This window comes from Habropoda laboriosa, unplaced genomic scaffold (assembly GCF_001263275.1).
Source record: "Habropoda laboriosa isolate 0110345459 unplaced genomic scaffold, ASM126327v1 scaffold295, whole genome shotgun sequence".
Classification (NCBI taxonomy): domain Eukaryota; kingdom Metazoa; phylum Arthropoda; class Insecta; order Hymenoptera; family Apidae; genus Habropoda; species Habropoda laboriosa.
The window spans coordinates 766,789-790,451 of NW_017100429.1; the positions used below are offsets into that span (position 1 = coordinate 766,789).

At 35.7% G+C, this 23,663-nt stretch overlaps 7 protein-coding genes across 12 annotated transcripts in view; 3 read left to right on the forward strand and 4 right to left on the reverse strand.

The window, feature by feature from the left end:
* Nucleotides 1-1,255: 1,255 nt before the first annotated feature.
* Nucleotides 1,256-2,356, reverse strand: LOC108575722 (protein-S-isoprenylcysteine O-methyltransferase). The gene is made up of 3 exons (XM_017938602.1): nucleotides 2,059-2,356; nucleotides 1,510-1,989; nucleotides 1,256-1,438 (listed from the first exon to the last, which is right to left on the reverse strand). The coding sequence occupies exons 1-3, from the start codon at nucleotides 2,254-2,256 to the stop codon at nucleotides 1,256-1,258; spliced, it is 861 nt and encodes a 286-aa protein (XP_017794091.1). The 5' UTR covers nucleotides 2,257-2,356.
* A 2,080-nt stretch (nucleotides 2,357-4,436) lies between these two features.
* LOC108575696 (coiled-coil domain-containing protein 50) lies at nucleotides 4,437-6,475 on the forward strand. 3 transcript variants are annotated; one of them, XM_017938565.1, is made up of 6 exons: nucleotides 4,437-4,508; nucleotides 4,886-5,132; nucleotides 5,227-5,289; nucleotides 5,368-5,485; nucleotides 5,559-5,724; nucleotides 5,792-6,475. In XM_017938565.1, the coding sequence occupies exons 2-6, from the start codon at nucleotides 5,075-5,077 to the stop codon at nucleotides 6,407-6,409; spliced, it is 1,023 nt and encodes a 340-aa protein (XP_017794054.1). In that variant the 5' UTR covers nucleotides 4,437-4,508; nucleotides 4,886-5,074; the 3' UTR covers nucleotides 6,410-6,475. The 3 variants fall into 3 exon arrangements, with proteins under 3 accessions (XP_017794054.1, XP_017794053.1, XP_017794055.1); XM_017938564.1 differs by lacking the exon at nucleotides 4,437-4,508 and having other exon boundaries at nucleotides 4,845-5,132; XM_017938566.1 differs by lacking the exon at nucleotides 4,437-4,508 and having other exon boundaries at nucleotides 4,845-5,132; nucleotides 5,368-5,470.
* A 1,835-nt stretch (nucleotides 6,476-8,310) lies between these two features.
* On the reverse strand, nucleotides 8,311-15,017 carry LOC108575672 (protein ELYS). Its single transcript, XM_017938531.1, has 5 exons — nucleotides 14,988-15,017; nucleotides 14,176-14,842; nucleotides 8,774-14,104; nucleotides 8,619-8,690; nucleotides 8,311-8,378 (listed from the first exon to the last, which is right to left on the reverse strand). Exons 1-5 carry the CDS (start codon nucleotides 15,015-15,017, stop codon nucleotides 8,371-8,373), a joined length of 6,108 nt encoding a protein of 2,035 aa, XP_017794020.1. The 3' UTR covers nucleotides 8,311-8,370.
* Nucleotides 15,018-15,915: 898 nt separating this feature from the next.
* LOC108575700 (sin3 histone deacetylase corepressor complex component SDS3) lies at nucleotides 15,916-17,565 on the forward strand. Of its 4 annotated transcripts, none has more exons than XM_017938574.1 (8): nucleotides 15,916-16,189; nucleotides 16,257-16,320; nucleotides 16,380-16,493; nucleotides 16,575-16,776; nucleotides 16,842-17,028; nucleotides 17,091-17,199; nucleotides 17,267-17,351; nucleotides 17,416-17,565. In XM_017938574.1, the coding sequence occupies exons 1-8, from the start codon at nucleotides 16,066-16,068 to the stop codon at nucleotides 17,509-17,511; spliced, it is 981 nt and encodes a 326-aa protein (XP_017794063.1). In that variant the 5' UTR covers nucleotides 15,916-16,065; the 3' UTR covers nucleotides 17,512-17,565. The 4 variants fall into 4 exon arrangements, with proteins under 4 accessions (XP_017794063.1, XP_017794061.1, XP_017794062.1 ...); XM_017938572.1 differs by having other exon boundaries at nucleotides 16,842-17,022; nucleotides 17,082-17,199; XM_017938573.1 differs by having other exon boundaries at nucleotides 16,842-17,022; nucleotides 17,085-17,199.
* Nucleotides 17,517-18,358, reverse strand: LOC108575701 (E3 ubiquitin-protein ligase MARCH3-like). Its single transcript, XM_017938577.1, has 2 exons — nucleotides 18,137-18,358; nucleotides 17,517-18,063 (listed from the first exon to the last, which is right to left on the reverse strand). The coding sequence occupies exons 1-2, from the start codon at nucleotides 18,356-18,358 to the stop codon at nucleotides 17,566-17,568; spliced, it is 720 nt and encodes a 239-aa protein (XP_017794066.1). The 3' UTR covers nucleotides 17,517-17,565.
* Nucleotides 18,359-18,908: 550 nt separating this feature from the next.
* LOC108575718 (INO80 complex subunit E) lies at nucleotides 18,909-20,338 on the reverse strand. The gene is made up of 6 exons (XM_017938597.1): nucleotides 20,255-20,338; nucleotides 19,792-19,948; nucleotides 19,526-19,707; nucleotides 19,341-19,467; nucleotides 19,105-19,277; nucleotides 18,909-19,038 (listed from the first exon to the last, which is right to left on the reverse strand). Exons 2-6 carry the CDS (start codon nucleotides 19,933-19,935, stop codon nucleotides 18,954-18,956), a joined length of 711 nt encoding a protein of 236 aa, XP_017794086.1. The 5' UTR covers nucleotides 19,936-19,948; nucleotides 20,255-20,338; the 3' UTR covers nucleotides 18,909-18,953.
* A 733-nt stretch (nucleotides 20,339-21,071) lies between these two features.
* The window catches only part of LOC108575643 (5'-3' exoribonuclease 1), a 7,024-nt gene continuing 4,432 nt past the window's right edge, over nucleotides 21,072-23,663 (forward strand). The window contains exons 1-7 of the mRNA XM_017938484.1: nucleotides 21,072-21,249; nucleotides 21,489-21,926; nucleotides 21,999-22,449; nucleotides 22,527-22,783; nucleotides 22,852-22,979; nucleotides 23,038-23,420; nucleotides 23,486-23,658. Coding sequence (XP_017793973.1) covers nucleotides 21,175-21,249; nucleotides 21,489-21,926; nucleotides 21,999-22,449; nucleotides 22,527-22,783; nucleotides 22,852-22,979; nucleotides 23,038-23,420; nucleotides 23,486-23,658 — 1,905 coding nt within the window. The 5' untranslated portion in view covers nucleotides 21,072-21,174. The remainder of the gene's footprint in view (nucleotides 21,250-21,488; nucleotides 21,927-21,998; nucleotides 22,450-22,526; nucleotides 22,784-22,851; nucleotides 22,980-23,037; nucleotides 23,421-23,485; nucleotides 23,659-23,663) is intronic.

The following is a 23,663-nucleotide window of genomic DNA, read 5'->3' on the forward strand; positions in this document are numbered from 1 at the left end:
TTTTTTTTTCTTTTCTACTTTTAGTTCAACTGCAACCAAAGTGACTGCAAAGGGATACAATATCATGCATAAGTTTTGACTGCCATTAACCGATCTGTTGATTCTTTAGGCCCTGCTACTCACTTTCACGTAAAAGTTTTATCATCAAGACACTTTTTCTAACTCTATTTATGTGATATTAAACGAAAGAAAAATTACTTACAAATTATTCGCATATAGTTAAGGTATACGGTGCTAGTAAGAAGAGATATGTTGCTAGTTCTAATAAGATTTGTATTCGATAAAAAAAGAAAAAACTGCGACAAGTGTCTGTAAATAATTACGATTAGCCTCCAGAACCTTGGCGTTTTTTTACATTTTACGCATAATATTATTTCTCTGGTAATAATAGTTCTCTTATCAGGCGACGGTATAATATATTATGGGATAATGGAGCGTATAGAAACGTTAGGGTGATATCATTGGTACTTTATTGTTTACCGGGTATTACTATCGTATAATCGACTCGTACAGGTTTCAGTTTTGCCTGTTCAATTGTCAATTACAAGCACAGGTTCTCTCCCCCCCACTGTGGAAAGTATTATTATGAATCTTTTTTAGATTTGTATGACTAACTATACTCTTCTCGTGTGATCAAAGAAGACTGAAAAGTCTGATGCACAATGGTAACAATTGTATCCTAGATACAATCTCTTTGATTTCTTTTTTTATAATACGGAAATGAAATGGAGAATTGGGTTAACATACACGGTAGAATTTTTTTAACAATACAAAGTCGAAGAACTTTAACGATACACACACAAATACACATACATACGTTGTAAATGATCATGTACAGTATCTTTAGCACCTTATATCCAACATCGAACGAATGCTTTCTGAATGTCAATGCAAAAAAATGTTAGCCACAGCATTATAAATATTTATTATTATGCATTTCTTGTGTGTGTGTATGTGTGTATATATACATATATGTATAAAAAAAAAATATATATATATACACATATAAGCGTATATGATATAAAGAGTAATGTATAATCGAATCAACTGAAAGTATCTACAATGTAACATGAAAGTGTAGTCTATTGTTATATGAATAATTCTTCAAAATGAAATGAGACAATAAATATAATTTTGTTAAGAACACCTGTCCTTATTGTAAATAGTAGAAAAGAAGTAAGTACAGATAATCTTAATTATTATTACACCTGAGAAATTGACATAATTAGAGCGTATTTCAAATGTACACCGATTGCTACAAATCGAGCTTGTAGCCTGATATAAAAGGCAAACCTGTACCAATTTTCTTTTGGTACTCTACATAGTCCTGCCCAAAGAAATTCAGCAGAGTGATCTCTTCAATCAAGATGCGGTCGTAGAAGAACGTCCACGATGCCACGGTGTATATCACAAGACAGAATGGATTCTGAAGAATCAGCTAGAAATAGAAATGTGAAAGATATTAATCTGTGCTTTAATAAAGCATTGATCAATACCAAAAATTACAACCTGTGTTCCTATGGACCAGTAAAACCAACCCACATAACTTGGGTGCCTACATAACTTGTAAACCCCATGGGTAACTAATTCATGGTCATCTCTCTTTTCACTTTGCACCACATGATTGAAGTTGTGCTTGGCAGTGAACATTGCTAGCTTTCTCAGTAGCTCTCCAGAAATGCATAATATCAGACCAAAGTATGATGTGGAGGAAGGCTCCTTCATTACAGGAAAGTATTGCCTTTCTATGATGAATTCTATCCAACTGGAGCATGCTGCTATTCCATATGCTACACTATGATTCAGGATAAAGCAATCGGTAGAAAGAGTAGATGGATTTATCCATGCTACACTCAAGAATTCTGTATAATGGAAGGTTGTTAATACGACAATGTAAAAGCCAAATGCCTTCCACGAAAGTGGTGCAACGAGAGACACAACAATTCCTACGCCAAATGCATATCCCAGGAAAGCTGCCCTTATGGCAACCTGTAAGGCAAGCGTTTGTTATTCTACAAGAAAAATAAACAGAAAAAAATATTACAATGTGTAAATTACCTGATAAGAAAAGCCACGAAATGCAAGAAGTAAAAATGTATTGAGAAATCCGTATTGGAAGAAATGTGTGAGCCAGATATTGTCGAAATAGACTCGAGGAACATTAAGTTCTAACCTTAAAAGTGCCTCCGGCAGTACTGCGATTAAAACAGCCGCAACAAAACAAAAGAAACTAAGCTTTCCATCATAACACAGCATTTTTAAACTTTATTCAATCCCTTTTCGTTTGAACGATTCACCACTGCTGTCGATCATTGATGCCAGAATCGTGGGCCGTGGTAATTACACTTTGTTCTCGCACGTCTATGGTGAACGCGGCGAGGAAATTTTGTGAGGGTAACTGTTTTGGCCCACGGCCCACGATTCTGGCATTATTGTTGTCGATTTTCATTTGTAGGTTACTTTTTAACTTCAGTTAACAATAGGTCTTTAATAAAGTTAAACAAAACATGGTTCTTCACCGGTTTTGCAACTATTATTTATTTGTTAGAAAGAAAAATTTTACGAATTACGATTCCCGTTATCTTTTATAATTAAAAACACAATATTAAAGATTACAATTGGTTGAAATTCATTTCTTTACGGAAGATCCTGTATTCACGAATACTAAAATTGTAGATATTAACAAATAGAGAATGTTTTAAGAAAAATTGTAAAAAATAAGATAGATTTGACGTTGAGCAATAAAATTATGTTACATTTAAATGAAATAGAAATGTATTTCTTTGTTAATTCATAAAAATCAATATTTATACAAATTTGTATACATTGCCTTTTTTTTTTTTTACGCGGGGGAAATCTTCCAAAGACACCCCGCCGCCCCCCGGGGAGGGTGGTGTGGTAGTGTGGGATTTTTACCCACTAAAACCCCCGCGGTGGTCCTCGTCAGGCGTGCTGGGGAGAGCCGCGGGAACTTTGTATGACGTCCGCAGCTCTCCCCGCTACCTCTACACAAGAATTGTTTAAATATTATAATACATACATGTACTATAAATAATATTATTTACAGCATTTTTAATTATCATGTTATTATATTCTTTTCATTTAGGGATCTGATTTTTCCTTTCATGGGAGAGGTTTGGAAAAAAGAAAATATACTCATTTAATTGCAATTTTCTATTATCTTCAACTATATAACATGTTGCACAGGTTTCAAAATTTTTACAATAATGAAGTATACAAAATTATTGTGCGGCAAAGCAAATTTGAGGCTTTTAACGTCATCGCTTGACCAAATAAGCGGTCAGAGTCTGACCCAGTCTGGGTCAAACCACCCCCACTATTCTTTGGTCTTACACTGCCGCCACTTGAGAAAAAGTGCGGTATAGGTATGTAAATGGTTTAAACACAGACGAGGTATAGGATAAACCTAACATATGGGATTTTGTGTCCACGACACTGGAACCGAGAAAAACCTTACCATTTTCATGTCGCTCCCAACGTTACCGATTCAGCATAGAATAAGATTACAACCACAGACGACGTACACGATAGACCTAACATTTTATGGGACTTTGTGTCCGCGGCACTCGGGCCCAGAAGACCCTTACCATTTTCGCGTCACTCCCAACGTTACCGATTCAGCATAGAATAAGATTACAACATTAGTAATGGTTGGAATTAGAACTAAATGTAACGGACATAGTTTATTTAATTTTTTTTATGAAATATTACTATTTAACCGCGAAATTTCAAATTGTAATCTACACGCTAAAGTCGAAAACAATTTTATATTTTTAAATATTTATAACATTATTTCATTACTAAATTCTTCAACTAATATTATTTGTGAAATTCTAATTTCCTGATAATATTATAATATGATTATTTTGAATACTATTTAAGAAGGTATAAATGTTGCAAAAGATGTTGTATTATGTACCTTTTCACATGGTATTACTGCTAAGCAACTGTTTGTTATTAATTACTTTCCAAGAAGTTAATTAATTTCCATATTCAATTACAAATAGTTCATTGATCACTTCAAAGCCGAAATCCCGCTCACAATTTCCTACGTTTTGTAAATCTCCGTAAAAGATATCGAGAACATTAAAATACCGCTTAAAATGCGCATCGTTTACTCAAAAATAACGCGAGTCATGTTTATTTCATGCTATGCGGTTTCTTTTCAATCATATTCCAGCGAAATTCATACTAAATTTCTTGGTTAGTAGAGCAGCCCCTTAAAAATTCCCATAATGTACAGTCCGCTCTCGTGAAGCGTTCTGCTTCGATTAGCTTCTTGCCCAGTAGATTCTTTCATTAACATGATTTAAATTACAGATAATGAGCAATACACGTCAAAACGCTTAATTAAAATCTACATCAGAACATGAGATCTATTCTAATCCTTCCTCATAAGTAAGGAATTTCCCCGGACAGCCTTACTATCGGATTTAAGAGTGACACTAATACGAGGAACTCTACTATCCGCTTCACCAACGTCCGACGTGAGTACGCTCGCCTTACTATCAGTGTACTACTCTTACTAGAAACACCACTAGCTTTGCCATTACTAATACACAGTCATCTCACGAGAACTAGCGATGGATTTGACCAAACGGTTGTTAAAAAAAATTTCTGTAAAGGGAAGTCCAGATATTATCCATAATAAAAATATCAATCACCGAACTACTAACCTAATCAAGAATATAAAGTCCTAATACATCCTTTTAATGAAAAATAATTGGGTATTCATGAGGAATATTGTTTACAAAATTGTTCCAAGATCGCGTACAATGACATAGCCATCGCTGGCATTCAGTGAAGCCTTTGCGACTGTGTGTACGCGACTTACGATGCGTACTACGTCTTCTATGTGCTTCAGGAACGTTCCTACGCACACCGTGAAAGGAGAAATGCACAATATCGGGGAGAGTTCCACCACACACGCAAGTTCTATTCACTGCTATTCAAGATGGAGAGAAAACAACGTATGTCTTCTGTAAGGTGGTTGTAAACAAGAAACGAGGCCGAATAGAGCACCTTACGCGAGACAACGATCGGACGCTACGAAATGGCGAAGTCTGTGCTCAGTTCTGATACCTTGCCGAAGGCTGGACGTGTGAACGAAGGTATATAAACATTTTTGAACGCTTCCTGTCAATGCTGATTAGAATTACTCATTAGACTGGCATCCCTAATGATCTTTCGCTTGACAATGCACAGTGTGTCGGGAATGGCTGGTGCACGAGGATGGGGCGCTTGCATACAGACTTCAGGATGAAGAGAGTGAGAATTTTGAATTAATTATCAAGTATTCTTGCTTCTTTTTAGGTATATTGTACTTATTGTGTCTGTTACTTGCAGTCAGGGAACACTACACTGGCAATAAGGTCCGTAATGCTCAAGTCAGGGAGGATTTGCCAAGAGCTAAAGTTGAACAAGAGCTCGAGACACTCAGATATCAGAGTTACGTTCAACAGCAGTCAGTATTTGGTCTATTGGTTGAACAGTGTTCTGTTAAGACTAGTTTCTCATTGAAAGTTTTCATCTTACAGGGAGGAGAGAGATGCCCTTGTTGCAAGACAGATTGCACTGTCCCTGGAGCGAGAGGAGAGGCAGAAAGAAAGAGAATTGCAGGAGCAGATGAGATTGCAGTTGAGACTGGATGATGAGGCTGCACAGCTTGAACTTGAACGGCATATTCAAGAGGAAAAAGATGAGGTATTTAGAAAACAATATCCTAAATTTATACTTGTAATATCATGCTTACAATGATTATTAAATAAAGGAATTAGCAAGAAAACTGCAGCAAGAGGAAGAAGAGAATGCTATAGAGGAACATGATGATCCTGTGAATGAACAATTACTACTAGATCAAAAGATTGCTATGGAAGCACAAGATGCGGAATTGGCTCGCATGCTCCAGGAGAAGGAACGCACAAAAGTGAGGAAGGCTAGGCAGAGGGCAAGACAGAGAAAGCTAGAGAGACAACAACTTCAAGAACTTGAGAAACAGAATCTTACTGAGAAACCACAGAGACCTGATAGATTGGATTTGAAGAGCATACAAACCAAACCTAGAGTGCAACATTATTCACAGTATCCTGATCCTGAAGAGATACAGACGTTGGACGAGTCTGTTGAAAATATAAGAGAGGTACCAAATGTTGCTGCAATCATTGATCCCACTTACAATGGAAATGTGCATCGAAATACCTCAAGCAGCTCAAGCAGTACCGTAAGCCCTACATACGCATTGCCTACACCACCACAGGAGCTTATGAACGACGATGCTCCATGCTACATGCCTATACAAGGACAACGAAGAAATCAAATGCAATCCCCGTCCCAAACTCACGAAGAGAAACACAAACGTAGAGTAAAGGATAGTTGCAAGCAACAGTAAGAATAGTATACTAGGTTTCTTTTGATAAGAGGTATTTTTTGATAATGAACACTTTCGTTGCCATGAAGAGACACAATGTAAGTTACTTATTTGTAAGTTATTTAGTGGTCGAGTTCTTACTCTATTCGCACTTGTGTCGGTGAAGCGAAGGTATAATTTAGGGATAGACACAAGTGTAACACTGAATTTGTATCTTCTATTATACAACATGATATATCTTATGAAAAGCAATATGGATAAATGTGCCTTTTAAAGAGGTACGGTGTAAAAAAAAAAACAAAAAAAAAAGATCGAGATATTAACATATGGAACAATGAATTGCACCGTCCTGAATCTTAGATCTGCCTTTTTTCACGAATATCAAAAGAGATTTTTATGCGAAAGAATATCAAGGATAAAAATAGCAGAGTAGACAATCAGAATTAAAACTAAAAAAAGAAAATAAAGAAGATTCATCTAATATATTTAATCGTATTTAATAAGCAAACGATGATGTACAAAGATTGACCATTTAGACTGAATATCAAATGATCGAGTTAAAACGACAGATGTTTAATCGAATATAGATACACATGCTCTCTAAATTTACTATAGATCTATAATATATGTGTAAATTTTGCTTTTCCTTTCTTTTTTTTCCAATAATTATTTAAGGTGCAGAACCAAGAGTAACTTACTGCCAAAGAGGACAATTTATAACGTTCATTTTGTACCAGACAAAGTTTAGTATTTAACAAGAAAAAAAGACCTCCATTTTGAGAAAGTACTATGAAACAAGTGCTTAATAAATTAAAAGATAATTTTTAAGCGTTACTTCGGAGAAGATAAAGGTTATATACGATCTTTTCACTAATCCACAAATATGTAGATGTGGCTGATTTGTAGTATTATTTAACATTGCTTCGGTATTTAAGCTTAACTAGTTAGTGAGTTATTTATGGTGATTGGAAATTTTATTCGATATAGCGGTAGTATTATAATTCTTTTTTACATTTATTGTATGAATACAGCTATACATGGGTATATTAATAAATTATTTACAAAGTTATGATACACATTTTCATTGAAAACCCCATACAGATTATGATATAACAATAATTCATTCCATGAACCTACTGTGGCAGAGAAAAAAATGGATTTATTTAATGTAACAGATATATTTGGCGAATGATGTGTATAAAAGTAATGAATCTTTTTATATGATTTACAATTAATACGGTTCGTATGATACATCCTTGAAATTCTTTCCTGCTTTAATATTGTGCAAAATACAAGTCAACGAAAGATATTTCTATTTGTACAGCTAACCCATTTCAAAACTTAACAGACACTAAATTAGAGAAAAACAAGAACTAATCAAACAAGTTTATAGATTGTACAAAATAATCTTGCCGATTAAACGAGTTAATTTAAAGGAATATCTAAAGGAAATATTTGGTAATAAAATATAGTTATTGTAATCTGCGTTAGACTGAATATTATTCAATCGGTAGCAAAAAGCTACTTCCCTCTCACCATTTCACCATTTTCTTGACTCCACGTTCTAGAATTAATTAACCTCGTGCAGCGATGAACTTTGCATTATTATACATCAAAAAAGTGATTCATTTTATATTTACACATTATTCACTGTACATATTCGTTTGGCAGAAAGCACTGTACGACCTATCAGAGACCCTTTCATTTGAATAAAATCATTCAAATTCAGACAATTGAATGTGACGTTTGAACTGACAAAAAAAAGAGGTTAAAAAGAAAATTTTACAAAATTATTACATTTAATTTGCTGTACGTTTGGATTTCTTGGATAATACAAACTTCGTTCTACAGCGATGTACAGTCATACGAACGTAATGATGTAATTTCTCGACTGTTGTGTTTCCTTGTAGAATGTTCTGTATCTTTTTTTCGTTCTCCATTTTTTTTCATTTCCTCTTGGCTCGCACTTGGAATGAAACTGTTTATTCTCCTATACAGGAATCACGGAGAAACCTTATATTAATTATCCGTCCTTAAAACAGCAATTAGACGTTTACTTATGCGATAAAACAAAAGTGTCGAATTCTTAGCCAGTGTTAAAAGTATAACGGCGAACATGTTGACGAGCATTGAAAAAGTCTCAGAACCTTGTGTGTGGATTGAAGATAGCAAGCAATACAGATACTGATAACAAAGCAAAAATTAATCTAATTGAAAAGTAACCACCTACGATGATCAGGAGCCGTGTTCTTCGACCTGGTATGAGGGGGTGAAAACATGTACTTCGGCACTTCTCCGATAACTGGAAACATTTCAGATGATCAGTGATCTTTGATCATTGATCTTAATGATTAGATAATTTCATTAAGAGTCACTGCGATGTACCTTTCTGATCTAATGGTGGGTTATCTGCTCTCTCTGGCTGTGAAAATGAAAACTGATCAACCCCTTTATCCTTAACATCCTTAATCTCTTTAACCTCTTGCTTCATTGGCTTTTGATTTCTCCTAGTTCTTGGTACTACTTCATTTGTTTCTTGAGGAAGCATTTCTGAAGCAGCACGTTTTCTCTTTGTAGGAACTTTTTTGGAGCTAGACTCATCTAGTTGACTCTCCATCTGTGTCATCTCTTCTTCCAATATAATCTCTTTGTGGATATCTTTGCCACGTGTACTTCTAATCCGCCCTTTCATCTCCGTCTGAGACAACTCTACGCTTGCAGCCCTTCTCTGACGTGAATTCTGTACAGTCTGCTTGTTCTTTTTAACTTTAGAGACCCTCTCTTTGGATGATACACTCAGAATTTCTTCAAGCTCCTCTGGTATGGACTGTATTGATGACCTACGACTACGTGTGTTCGTAGCAGGACTGCTTACTGCCTGTTCCATTAAGTATTGCGATGTTTCTAGCTCAGCAATAGTTTCCTTCGCTACACTGCTAGATCTCCTGGTTCTTGCCATGCCAATTGACTCTTTGGGCACAGAACTACCACGTTTCCTTATTTGTCTAACAGAACTCGTCTCTTCTACTTCTTTTTCACTTGGTTTGAAGTCCTTTGTAGATCTGGTTGAAGTTGTACTTATAGTCCTTTTTCCTCCAGATGACTGCTTTGTCTTTGATCCTTTAGTATCTGTCTGTACCACTTCATCTCCATCTTCTGCTGCTAAATTGGAGGATGACAATGCTTTACTGTTCTTCGTCAACGGCTTTGCTGGCCCTGATAGCTCCTTTTGAACAGAAGCAGCACGTCTGGTGCTTCTTCTTACCGGTACCTTGACTTCTTCGCTCTCTGTTTCTATGGAGATATCCTTGGTTACAGAAGAAGCTCTTTTGCTCCTGGTTTTCCTTGGTGATGAAGTTCCAGATGACTCTTCCGACCCAGACGAGGCTGTTTGCTTAATACTCTCGTCCGTAGTAATCACAGACGCAATCAATACCTCTTTGACGAGGGAACTGGCGCGTCTCGATCGTAGAGTCTTCGTTGGAACTTTGGAAGGTGAATTCAGAGGGAGTGTGTTGGTCTCTTTTGATATGGAGGGAATTCTACGTGACCTGGTCATCCTTGATTTGAAACTCTCACCACTTTTTGGCGACTCAGAGTCTAGAATAGAAGTGTTGACAGTGTCCTTGGACTCCGAAAGTTCCGGTGAACTCTGAACTGAGTTTTTCCTCGTTTTCCTAAAGCTAGAATTACTATTATTCGTCTTGCATTCTTTCACGCCTTCCTTCTTCGTGTAGAGCTTGGTCTGCTTAGGTATATTCTTTGAAGCTGTAGCACTACTGTTTTTCATCTCTATGACCTCTAAACTAGAATCAGACTCGTCGTCTGTGATGTTTGGAGCATCGTAGAAGTTGTCTGGTGTCTCTGGTTGGTGTTTCTGTTTGGTTTCTGTCTCGTCGAGAACTAGAACCACCTCGTCTCCACTATTGGAAGATTCGTCATCAGTGATGTCAAAATGTTCGCCATTCTTCAAACTAACATGCTCTTGAACATTCTGTGCAGTTTCATCTTGCAATTGTTCACAAACTTCAAGCTCTTCGCTGGCATTTTCTGAAGCCTTGATTTTTGAAAGATCCCCATTTCTGCACTTGCTCGCCGTATTCTCCCTCAGTGTATCATTATCCCTTTCCTCGCTCTCATAAAACTGCAAATTACTCGATTTATGCATGTTTCTCAAAGAACTTTCTCTGTCCAAGCACAGTGCTTCTGGCACAATGTCTTCCTCCTCGTCGTCCTCATCCATTGGTTCGTTAAGATTGTAACGTGGCTCCTGGGGAACAGAACTCTTTATTAAAGGAGTTGAACTAACGCAATTGTAATTAGTATCCTGTTGCCTTGAGGTTAATAACGAAATCTGAAGAACATTCTCAATGGACGTTCTCGAGACTTTCTGGCTCGTCTCAAAGCTGCTGTCTGGTGAAAGGATAGCAGTGGAATAAACAGAGGTGGACAACATAGAGGTACTTTTTCTGGACACCTGAGGTGTGGCTTTCGACGAAATTCTGGAACAATTGTCCAACGCACTAACTGGTGAATCATTTAAACGTTTATTAGTAGTGTTTTTTGTCCTAGAACACTTGGCCAAAGAGTCGTTTACGGATTCTGTAGATGATTGCATGTAGCTTCTCCTCAAACTGGGCCTGGGTCGAGCTGTGTACACGTTTGCACAGGTAAAACTGTTGTCTGACAGAACTGCACTCTCCATTTGGGACTTCTCGCTCACTGTAGGACTGAAGTATGCATCTTCACTCTCCTCTGACACACTGAGCTTAGGAAAATCCTCCTCGTCATTCACTTCATCATGAGGACCATTCTTCTTCGACTGGCCAATGTTGAAACGGATCTGCCGATTAATCTTACGTTCCCTGTCCAACAATGGACTGTCAGTAACTTCTCCCTGCAAAGTACTAACACTTGGAGACGTCGAGTTCCTTATGAGCTGCCTGATTTTCAGAATAGAGTGTGGAGTTCCTATTATAGTGTCTCTATTGTTACATATCTTTCTTTTTACCAGTGGAGTGTTAAATGCAGCAGTCAGAGCTGCTTCACTATCATCCAGCAGCTTCCTGCGCTTTGCTCTCTCTGGTGTTCTCATCCCACTATCCTCCTCATCCTGCATAACCTGGTCCAAGGTGCGTTTTTTGTTCTTCTGCACTACCTTGGGAGACATTACATAGCTTATACTGATCCTCTCATCATTGGACTTTAATGTAGAACAGGGGGCACTAATGAAAGGGATTGGAGACTTCTCCCCTCTAAGATAGGTCTCCCTTGCCTTCCTAATCACTATCTCGTAGATGCTTGTAGCCTTCTGTGAACTCTTATGATGGGTCATTGGCCTAGGATATCTGGATTCCAAGTCTGTATCTAGGTTCGTTTTGCCCATGTTCATGGAAAACCGTTTCACTACGTCTGGCAGGGTTGCATTGTAGGCTTTCAGCATGTCTAAGTGCACATTCTTCGAGGCTACAGCGTTGAACCAAGCAGTCGAATTCCCACTATTCGCTTCCATGTAACGACAGCGTTGCAGATAATACAACAGTTTTACATCTTCGGATTTCGAATCCTCCAGGAATTTTACAAACATTTCTTCCTCCTCTGAGTCCAGAGCCAAGTGCAAGATGTCACCAAGTTTGTCATAACTTTTACAAGCTTGAAAAAAGCAGATCAGTAATTGAGCATAGTAAGATTGTGGTCTACGATGAAAGGCAGACTGGACTAAACCATGCTCCACTGATAGACCTATCAATGTACTTTGTTCCTGAATAGAAGATAGAGGAGGTTTCTTTATACGTAGATACATCAGAGCCAACTTGTGCTGACTATTTTTTATCAGGGTTCTCAACACAAGCTTATGGTGCCAGTCCTTCACATCAGAATCACTAACCAGTTGACCAGTCATCATGTCCAGAAAACCATGATAATCTTCGTGATCCAGTAGCCAAAACGCTTGGGTGAGCTTTATAAGGCTTGGACTCATCTTGAAGGAAGAAGGATACTTGATCAGCTGATCTACACGAGGATAAGAGCCCTGCAATAACATAGCTAGATCCATCAGAAGATATATGGTAATTTGATGCTTGCATTCAATTTCATTAGACTCTGTTTGTTCACAGTCTGTGAGGTAGCTTCTTAACAAGGATTGCAGAGAAGGTGGAGGATAATAACCATTGGTATTTGCATCTCCAGCCTCTCTCTCCCATTGCAGATTCAGGGCAGAACATTCCCTTACAATTAACTCATCTATGAAGAGCACCTCTTCCTTTGCTTCTTTTGCTTTATCACCCTTCATTGATTCCCTTTTCTCCTTGTACAGAGAAAACAGTTTCTCAAAGGGGTATGGAATTTTAAGTGCCAGAGAAATTGATAAAGAATCTTCCTCCAAACTTTGCATCTCAGGCAACAAACCCACATCATAAAACCAAAGGAGTACCTGGAAGTATATGGACACGCGTTTCAGTGCTCTTCGTTGCTTAACCAGGCTGCTCGTTTCGGTGGGTAGCTTAGCTACCACGTTGGAGAGACACTCTAGTTGCTGACAACAAAATCTCAGCATCTTCACTTCAGACTCCCCAATATTATTGCCCGATAGATCAAACAAGGGTACACATAAACGATCTGCAATCATTTTTATGGAAGATGCTCGCTGTATGCCCCATTTCAGAAAGCTTGGATACATGTAGGCGGCACTTCCATCTGACCATTCCTTGGCACATCTAATTAAGAAGGTAGCCCAACGCTGCTCCAGGCAGAGTGAAAGTAACATATCTCTCTGGGAGTTAAGATCGCTGGAGAAAGAGACTTCTGTATTATAGGGTACCAAACCGACAGAGAGACATTTATGGAACATCTCAGAGGGCTGCATTAGTATAATAGGTCCTGTGAGGGCCATTTCACGAAGCAATTCAGCTTGGACACCTCTGGACAGCCAAAAGGTTAACCTAGGCAAACTTAATTCTATCCAGTCAAAAGACAAAGAGTTTGGGTAGAATAGTTCTTCAGATAAACTTAAACTATTGTTCGGAAACTCTTGAAGAGTGCGAGGAACATAGGCACAACTTATTATCTCGTTGCTATTGACATTGTACGGTCTGCGCTTTGTGTTGTAACAAGCTAATATGCTGTTTGGATTCTTGCATTCGCTGATGGTCCGAGGCATTTGCTCTTTGTACCACTGGTTCAAGTCAAACAACAGGGTTCTGTTTGTAGTCGATATCAGCAGCAAACTGTCTTCACCTCTCTTGTATTCTGACTCTGTTTGGTCTGTGCTGCTTCCTCTTTCGATTGTAGACAAACTAACGACTCTGTCCTTTGAGTCTAACTCGAACTCGAACTTGAGGCCAGGCTCTGCTTCCAGATTGAAATACAAATTGGTTCCCCTGTCGCAGTACTTTCGTTCGAATAATAAGGCAAACATTCTCAATAGGGGAGGCACCTTCAGTGACTCATCTTGGAAGACAACCCACAAATAATAGAAAGGTCTAGGATCATCGGTTGGTTCCAATAATGCTAGATGCGTTACTATCATAGTTTCATCTACAGGTAGGCTGATCCATCCCACAGAACCATCATTCTGCCAAATGATTACTCTACCTAAGCATCCTGATATTAGACAACCAATCTTCGTTGAACTAATTATAGTATTCGTTAATTTTTCGTCCAAAAAAGCGTTCGATTCAAATTCTTCTCTATTGAACCCAATATGCTTTTCTAAACCTATAAAAATACAAATGTAAATGCAAAATAAAGAAATTGATGACACAGCGTATTGTTCTAATTGTACTTACGTCGATTTAATAAATTACAAGCCATGTGTTTACCACTATTTCTATCAAAAGAATTTTTCGTTGTTAAGAACTCTATCTCAGCTGGAGAAGTTTCATCCATTACCACAGACAAATCAGGTACCTCCCATGTAGATCTTTGAAGATCAATCATCAGATGATGAAGATTACGTAAGACTACACAAGCTATACCATCCATTTGCATCAGAATATTATCTGGCCTTTTATCATTGAATTCCTCCCATTCTGCTCCACCCGATACAACACAAACTTGTTCCACACCAGCAGGCAATTTTATGGCTCTCAGGACACGGGAAGAGGTACAATCAAAGATACACAACAAACCTGTGGAATCTTTGATTTTGGTTGCTTCATTATCCAAGCCAATGAGAAGTAAGGGTAATTCCCCACATTGTGCAGGAAATTGACATAGGCAAGTAATCCTCCCACGAAAAGTCCAAGAACTGCTGCTTTCACCAGTCTTCACATTGAGGACTATTAAATGGCAACCATAACTTAGCCAAGCATATGCAGCATCATTTAAAAAGCCTCCACAAACACCATCAAAACCATTACATATTTGTGAACTATTTGATGATCCACCGTCATATCTTTCTACATTATTCAGATGATTTGTCACAGAATGCTGAATATTTACAATGCTGCGTATCTACAAAAAAATAGTGTCATAGTTAAGTTAGGAGTGACATCACCATTAATACTATGACATAAACAAGTACTGTAATAACCATGTGCACATTTCTATAATGTATTTGTTAAAAAAAGAGAGGGCATAGAATGATGTTGTAAATTACCTCACAGCTAATTTCTTCTAATTCCTTCATGTTTCGCACACGATATTAAGACAAACTGAATAGGAAATAATCATTTATAAACTTTCTCAGTAAGATCACCATAAGGTTATGTTACCGCCAAATTTCAATGTTCCTGTTACGTTATTCTAATGACGATTAATACGAACTTAGATCGTGTATATTCAGCGTATAATTTGACAGAGTGTCCGAAAAACGGTGTAATTTAGAAGAACGCGAAAAAAATAGTGTTAGTTTTAAATCCGTTTCACTACTCGTGTATTCATTTTAAAACTGTAACTATACAACTGCGAAGTACGTTAAAAAATGCTGCCAATTGCGTGTTCTGCCAACTGTGTTTAAATTAATATCGGATATTAATTACTAATTTTATATTTAATTAAACACATGCTTACAATTATAAGAATAGAAAATGTTTAAATAATTGAATTAACATATCTAAAGCGCTTTAGAATTATTTTTTATGGAATTATAAGGTTGAAAAATATTAATGTCCTACGCGTTTGGCGCCTATGCATAGGAGAATGTTTTTACTTCTTATTATTTAATTTTAATTCTCGTAAAAATCTTATAAAAAATATTCTGCGTTTTAACATCTATGCAGAACTTTACATAAAAATAATAATAATGTTTTTAACCTTAAAAATGTATCGAAATTCGATTATATCGATTGTATTTCATCTTTTGCGCTATTAATTGACGTTTAATGTATTTATATAAATTCAAGGAAGAAATGCTGCCCCCACTAGATCTCTCTTAATAGTGTTTCTATGGAATATTCCGTAGTTGATTGGTTTTGTATACAAAGTTGTTTATAAATATTCGAAAAGTGTGATATTTATAATATTTCTCTCTATATGTTGTTTTTTAACGTAATTTTACTACATCTATAACTATCTTGGTACAAATATGAATTTCGTACACTGTAAAAATTGGAATTGTGTAGTGGTGTAGTTGACAGGTCTAACCTTAATAGGTAGCAACTACTTGTTTGCCGAAGTGAATTATAAAAACCTGGCATTATTGAACAGATACAGAGAAATGATTATTATACTATAAAATGTCATATCAGGACTCGCCGTTTTCGACCATGTATGGTCAGGACGATTACGACATTGATGAAGATATCGATGAGTACTTGGAAGATATTAGAGATGGTGAAGAACAAGATGAAAGTGACGAAGGTACGATTATTTCATTTAAAAAGTAATATAATTGGTATATTTGTAAATCAGTGATATCAATTTTCAGACACTGAAGAAGCAAGTGAGACAGATCTTGGTAAATCTGAAGAATACACAGAGATAAAGGAGCAGTAAGTGGATAAATTTAAATTAGTTTGCTGATTTGTAATTAAATGATTCAATTTTTAAGGGTTTACCAGGATAAATTAGCTAGCTTAAAAAAACAACTACAACAATTGAAAGATGGCACACACCCAGAATATAATCGTAAGCTAAAGCGCTTAGAGGCTCAGTACAAAGAAAGGTTTGCATCTTCCAATAAAAATATTTGACCTGTGTGTAATTATTGTGTTCCTCTTCCTTCAATGAGAACATTTATTTACAGATTACGATTGAATATAATTTACCGTGATTACTTGACAGAGTGGGTAGAACGAGACTACATATTAGAAAAGAAAGCAGCAGTGAAGGAGTTTGAGGAAAAGAAAGTAGATTTAAAGGAAAACTTAGTAACTGATATGGAAGAAAAGAGAAAGATGATAGAGTCTGATAGGCACACTATGGAGCTCACTGGAGATTCTATGGAGGTATATACTTATTTAAAAAACAGTTTTGTTTATGTTAAAATATATTCCTCTAATTTCTTGCCCAGGTTAAACCTGTAATGACAAGGAAATTACGGAGAAGACCGAACGACCCTGTACCTGAAAAAGTAGAAAAACGAAGGAAACCACCGCCCGCACAATTGAACTACCTGTTAGACGAAAAAGAAATAGAAAGCGATTTGAAAGCAATTAGTCGCGGTAAAGTACTGACCACTGTTCGAAAACCAGGTACTGATTGAAGATTTTAAAGCAATATGCATGCGTTAATAATGTATTCTTGCTTGTAGCAGTATTACCACATTACAATACAGTGACCATAACCTCGCAACATATTCCCATGCCTTCTGATACCCCTATGATAGAGACTAGGATAGAGGATGGAAAACTCCTACACGAAAGACGATGGTAATTGTACTATTATAAATACTATAATATGTGGAAGAATTGTGTGTTTAAAATGAAGCAATTGCAGGTTTCATCGTGGGCAACCTGTGTATGTAGAAGGAAAGGATTTGACAAGGTTCGCCGCAAATATTTCTGCTATCGGAACTGAAGCTGTAAGTGAATAAATATCGCTTAAAATTTATTTGCTCTTTTTATTCTAATTTATTTATTTTTTAGATTTGGGTGAAGAAAGTTTCAGATGGAAGCAAAGTACGAATATACATATCCCAGCTTAGTCGTGGGAAAATTTCAATAAAGAGGAGAGCCTCCTAATGACTGTATTATAAAGAAGTGTTCGACGTTACGAATTAAAGTGTTCAGTAATTGTTAAACTTGTGATACATTATACTTGTAGGTCATCGAAGTTCTATTTCCTGGATCCAGTATAATTTTTACTGTACTCGTCTTTTGCCACCAATAAAACCAGACTTTCTGGTGATACTGTATCGCCATGTACATCCATACGAAGTAAGAGAAAAGTAGCAAGGACATCATTGCTAGCAATAAATAGGTGGTCCATTGTACTGGAGGGAAGTTGTCATAATTATTTTTCGCGTAAAAGTCGGCTGCAACTATGCAGATGTAGGAACAGCCAATTGCCATAGGCGTGATAATTATGCTTCGAAGTAGATCAGCTCTCAAACTACGCGCATACAGTTGGTGTTGCTCTTGACTGAGGCACATCCATATTATTATAGAATGTAGAACATGGTAACGCAGAGTTCGTTTAACGTGAAATTGGTATCTGCACAATTCACAGCTGCTTCTGTTACTTTCTTCCAACCACCGTTCCAGGCATTTTAAGTGGACTGCACCCATGGTTCCCTTGAAAAAGATTATTTTGTTTCTACATATTTTTGAATTTTTCTTTTATGTATTAAAGATAAGATCAGTCAACCTTGCATCTGCAGGGATATATAACCGGTGATTGTTGAGAAGTGTCATAGCAGATGCGACAATATATCTCATCGTTTAAAGTCAATTTAAGTCTTTTATTTGAGACGAATTCAGTATCCAACTTCCGCTTAGTTGTCCGCCTCCTCTTCTGACTACATTCAGATGCGATTTTCGTTACAATTTTCTCCAGAATATATTCGACAGAATTTTTTTCAATAGTCATTGCAAATTATTTTTTAACACTTTGACGTCCGCTGTCACGTATATGTGACTTCGCAAGCGGTTTTCGGTCGGCGTCACGCTGACATGACTTCATTTCTTTTTTCTTTTTTTTCTTTTTACTAAAACGTAACATAAATGATTGATTTCAATGTATTTTTCTCAAAAAATGTATTGTAATTACACTCTAAAAGACTGAGCGAAAAATGCCGGCGGTACGATCCAGGCGAGAGCCGCCGGCGGCAGCGACGAGTTTTTGAACGAAATGTACGGACGTCAAAGTGTTAACCTACATATTTTGAGACAATTTGAAAAGAAAAAAAACAAACGAGAAACTATTATGTGACAAAATTTCAATTATCATTACTACTATTATTTTTTTACGTTATTTTTTCACTATCTAGTATGAAGTTCGTTGTTTTCGGTTGCTGTAAGTACTCGTTACGATAAGGATTATGAATAGAGGAGTCTATTACATGTATAAAAATTTGTATTACGTTACGAAGAGTACAGTTAAGTTAACCAAGTAAGGTAATATTAATGAAATACGTAATTATGTGCAATTTGTAATTAATCACTAAGCTATAAACAAATATTTGTCACTCAGCCATCATGTCCACGCTGAGACAATCTTCGCCCATGTTACTGGGAGACGTTTCTAGTTCTCCGATCTCATTCGACTCGCTGTAAATATACATACATTATAGTACATTATATAATTTCACAAAAATTTTACGATGAATCATTTACCTATCTAACGAAGGATCGTTACTGAACATTTCTGTTGGAACTGTGGGCGGTGCTTTTTCCGGTACTAGTTCTAAGTAAGTTTGTCGAGATTCCAAATGTCTTTCTACCTCTTCTGGTGTCATATGACCATCTGACATTAAAGACATTGGTACTACATTATTTGATGATTGTACCTGAAAAAATGTAATACATTTATAAAATAGTTATCATTAATAAAGTTATACAGAATCACTTACTATAGGTGTGCTGTTTGATTTTGTCACTTTTGGAGTTGGTTTTTTCTTTTTACTGGTGTTCAAAGGTTTTGTTACTGTTGCTATATGATGTGGAGTATGATTGCTAATGCTCATCTCTATCTTTTTTCTAAAAAGATAGTTCAAGATCAATGTGTAGCTTATTTTAAATGAAGACCTTCAGTTACCTTTTAGAAGTATCCAAACGAGTAACTTCTTCATCAGATGATTCAGTTTCATCACTTTCACTGAAAGATGCATCCACTTTTTCATATTGTAATAACCGGTCCAATAAAAAACTTTTGTCCCTATTAACTTTAAGTAGTTTTCTTTGAGTAGACCTTAAAGCTTCTTGGAAACATTCATTTTCCTGTGAAATAATTATTAAATAATTAAAGAAAAATTATTTTTAGTTATATTTCTAAAAAAAAATAAAAGTTCTAATTGCACATACATAAATTAGAAATTTTAGCTTCCTTTTAAGATTCCGGTACTGATCCTTATAATTTGGTACTTCCTCCTCTGGACTATCCTCATCATCATCTTCTGCATCTGCATTGTTGTTTGCAATTGAACGACAATACCATTCTTCCAACATTGATCATCTGCAACTGAGAACCAATAAACTTAGAATAATTATTTACAAAAGCGTCATTTTATTTAATGAAATAAAATAATGAAATTATCTAAAACAATGTTTCCTCTTTTAGTTGTTAAAAATATTTTCACGCGAGTGTACTTTTATGTTATATTATTATGATTAAAACGTTAAGTATTTCATTGGTGTTACTTTGATGCCACTTAAGGTTAGATCCTCGACGACAGAAGATAAGTTGACAACGATATATTTAACAGAAAACGAAAAGGTAACCGGTTGCACCGCGAAGTCCAAAATTAAAATGAAATTTCTGCAGCACCTGCTAGAAGCTTTATGATGATATTTCGTCTTTCGCAAATAATCGAGGAGAATGATTATTAAGAAGATAAATAAGCTGTTTATGACTGGCTTCCATTCTGAATCTTCTTTATCGATTCTATAGTAACTTCGAAACTCTACCATTCGGCAATAAAAATTATATTGTATTTGCACATGCGACACAAGAATTTCTTCTTTTCGAGAATTAATAAATTGAATTTAAAAAGTATAATGAAGTAAATTAAAAATTAAATTTCTAAAAAATTCAAAAATTTTACTCCGTTTTATGATATAAATGAGAAACTTGTACCATTGCTGAGCTTGCATTCCGCAACGCAATTGAATATTGAAAAAGGTGTCAATTAATTATTCTAATGTAATATTTATGTATCATTCTGCGAAAATTAATTGCAAGAAAGCATCAATTACATTAAATTAATGTATACATAACGAAAAGTAAAGAATTAAACCGTAAAAAATAAAATTTGTGTATTTATAACACCTTTTTTCCCCCAAAAATGGTTATATGTGCATACATTTAAGTACCATAAATAAATTCTTGTATATTAACCGTTAAGATTCTTTTAAAATGTTTAAAAAATGGATATATACTTATTCTCTATTTTCACGAAGTGCAAAATTTATGTCGATTTTAAAAGTGTATTTAAAATTTTAGGGACAATAATTTACCATCATGGCCATCGGCGCACTATACTAATATGTTCTTATTAATTCCGATGGGTTTCTCGTCTTTCTGAATTTGATTGTCTGTGAATATATTGAAGTAAAGTTGATAAACTTACACGGACGAAGTTTTTAATTTTTGTAAAAAGTCTTTAAACAAGAAATTGTAAGTGTTATCGTAACGGTTAAGGTCGCAAAAACGTTTTTCATCATAACGAAGAAACTCTTGAAATAAAAATGGGTATACCAAAGTTTTTTCGATACATAAGTGAAAGATATCCTTGTCTTACTGAAAAGTTAAAGGACCATCAGGTAATTAAGAAGAAAGAAATCAACATTTGTTCTATACCTCTTTACATTATTTTATTTTCGCTTGATCATTTTTTGTGATTTTTTTTTTTATGTTTTAATATGGCACATTTTTGTGCAAACAAATGTATTAAAAAACATACATAATATTTTACAATAAAATAAATATATCTCTATGCATCTGTACAATTTTTCCTAACTGCCAATACACAGGAAAATAACAAGTGTATCATTGTTTGCAGATACCCGAATTTGATAATTTATATTTGGATGTGAATGGTATCATACACTCATGTTCACATCCTGATGAGGACATTCTGTTTCGCATCACAGAGGAAAATATATTTAAGAATATATTTTGTTATCTTGAACTATTGTTTCGTATGATTCAGCCTCAGAAGTTATTTTTTATAGCGATCGATGGTGTAGCACCACGCGCAAAAATTAATAATCAGAGAAGCAGACGTTTCAGATCTGCAAAATATGCAGAGACTCAAGAGGCAAAATTGAAGGCTAAAGGTGTTATTTTACCAGAACAGCCAAAATTTGATTCTAATTGTATTACTCCAGGAACTATTTTTATGGCCAAACTTGATGACTATTTAAAGTATTTTATATCTTATAAAATTTCAACTGACAAATTTTGGCAAAAGTGCAAAATTATATTTAGTGGATCTCAGGTATGCAATTCTTCAATACTTCTACTATTGTAGCAAATTTAATGGATATAAAACAAATAAAATTTGTTCCAGGTTCCTGGAGAAGGAGAACACAAAATAATGGACTATATACGTTACATGAAAGCACAACCAGATTATGATATAAATACTAAGCATTGTTTATATGGTTTAGATGCAGATTTAATAATGTTAGGTTTATGCACCCATGAAATACATTTTACACTATTGAGAGAAGAAGTGAAATTCGGTAAAAAACGAACGAAAATTTTTATAACACCAGAAGAGACAAAGTTTTGTTTGTTTCATTTGTCTCTGTTGAGAGATTACATAAATGACGAGTTTTCCTCATTAAGGGAAAAATTGCCTTTTCCGTATGATCTTGAGAAGATAATTGACGACTGGGTTTTAATGGGATTTCTTATAGGAAACGACTTTATACCACATCTGCCAAATTTACATATTGCACATGGTGCACTCTCTGTATTATATCAAGTCTATATGGATGTATTACCAACGTTAGATGGTCAGATAATCTACTATAAAGAAAACACGTGGCACAGTATATTTTCGAAGTTATTTGAATTTATTAATTTATTTCAGGTTATTTAAACGAAACGGGAACGCTAAGATTGGATAGATTCGAGAAATTTATGGAAAGGCTCAGCCGTTTCGATCTATTGCAATTCTCCGAGTATTATGCAGATATAAAGTACCTGGAGAGCAAAATTGGAAACCCCCTTGCTGATACTGAGAAGCTGAATCAGCTTAAGAAGTCAGATAACAACGACAAGATTCTGTTTCCAAAGACAGTACAAGACAAAGAGTTTGATGCTTTGCTTAGATCTGTAGCTGAGATGGTATTTACTTAGGACTGTACTTAGAGAATCAGTATTTCTAGCGGTTCATTTAATACTTTTTAATATAGGACATAGGAAGGGATGAAGATGAGGAGGAAGAAGATTATGAGACAGATAGTGAGACTTATACTATGGAATTTATTCAGCGTAAGAAGGATTATTACCAGAACAAGTTAAAATATGAAAATGTAGATGAGTAAGTGTACTTGGAGAAATTAATACAATTCAAATGTTACAATTTTTCTCCATTTTAGAGATTTTTTACGTTCACAAGCTGAGGGCTATGTCAGAGCTATTCAATGGAATTTACATTATTATTATAATGGATGTTGTAGCTGGTCGTGGTACTATCCGCACCACTACGCGCCTTATATCTCAGATATAAAGGATTTCAAAGACTTGAAACTGGAATTCGAGTTAGGAGAACCGTTTTTACCGTTTGAGCAGCTCCTAGCTGCGTTACCACCTTATAGTAAAACTTTATTACCCTCAGCATTCCAAACATTATTAACGGAAGAGCAATCTCCTATACTCAATTATTATCCAGTGGAATTTCAGACGGATTTAAATGGCAAAAAGCAAGATTGGGAGGGCGTAGTTCTCATACCGTTTATAGACGAGAAAAGTTTACTGGACGGTGAGGGAAAAATTAATAAAAAAATATATGCGTTCCCTTGAAATATAACTTCGATAATTTTACAGCAATAGCTCCACGATTAGATAAATTAACGCCAGAAGAAAAAGCAAGAAATAAGCACGTGCCAATGTGTCTGTTCACATACACGGAGGAAGATCTAGGCGTTTGCAAGGCGCCTGATTATTTTCCTAGCATAGTCAATCATGCAAGAATACAGTTAATTAACCGCGAAGATATTTTAAT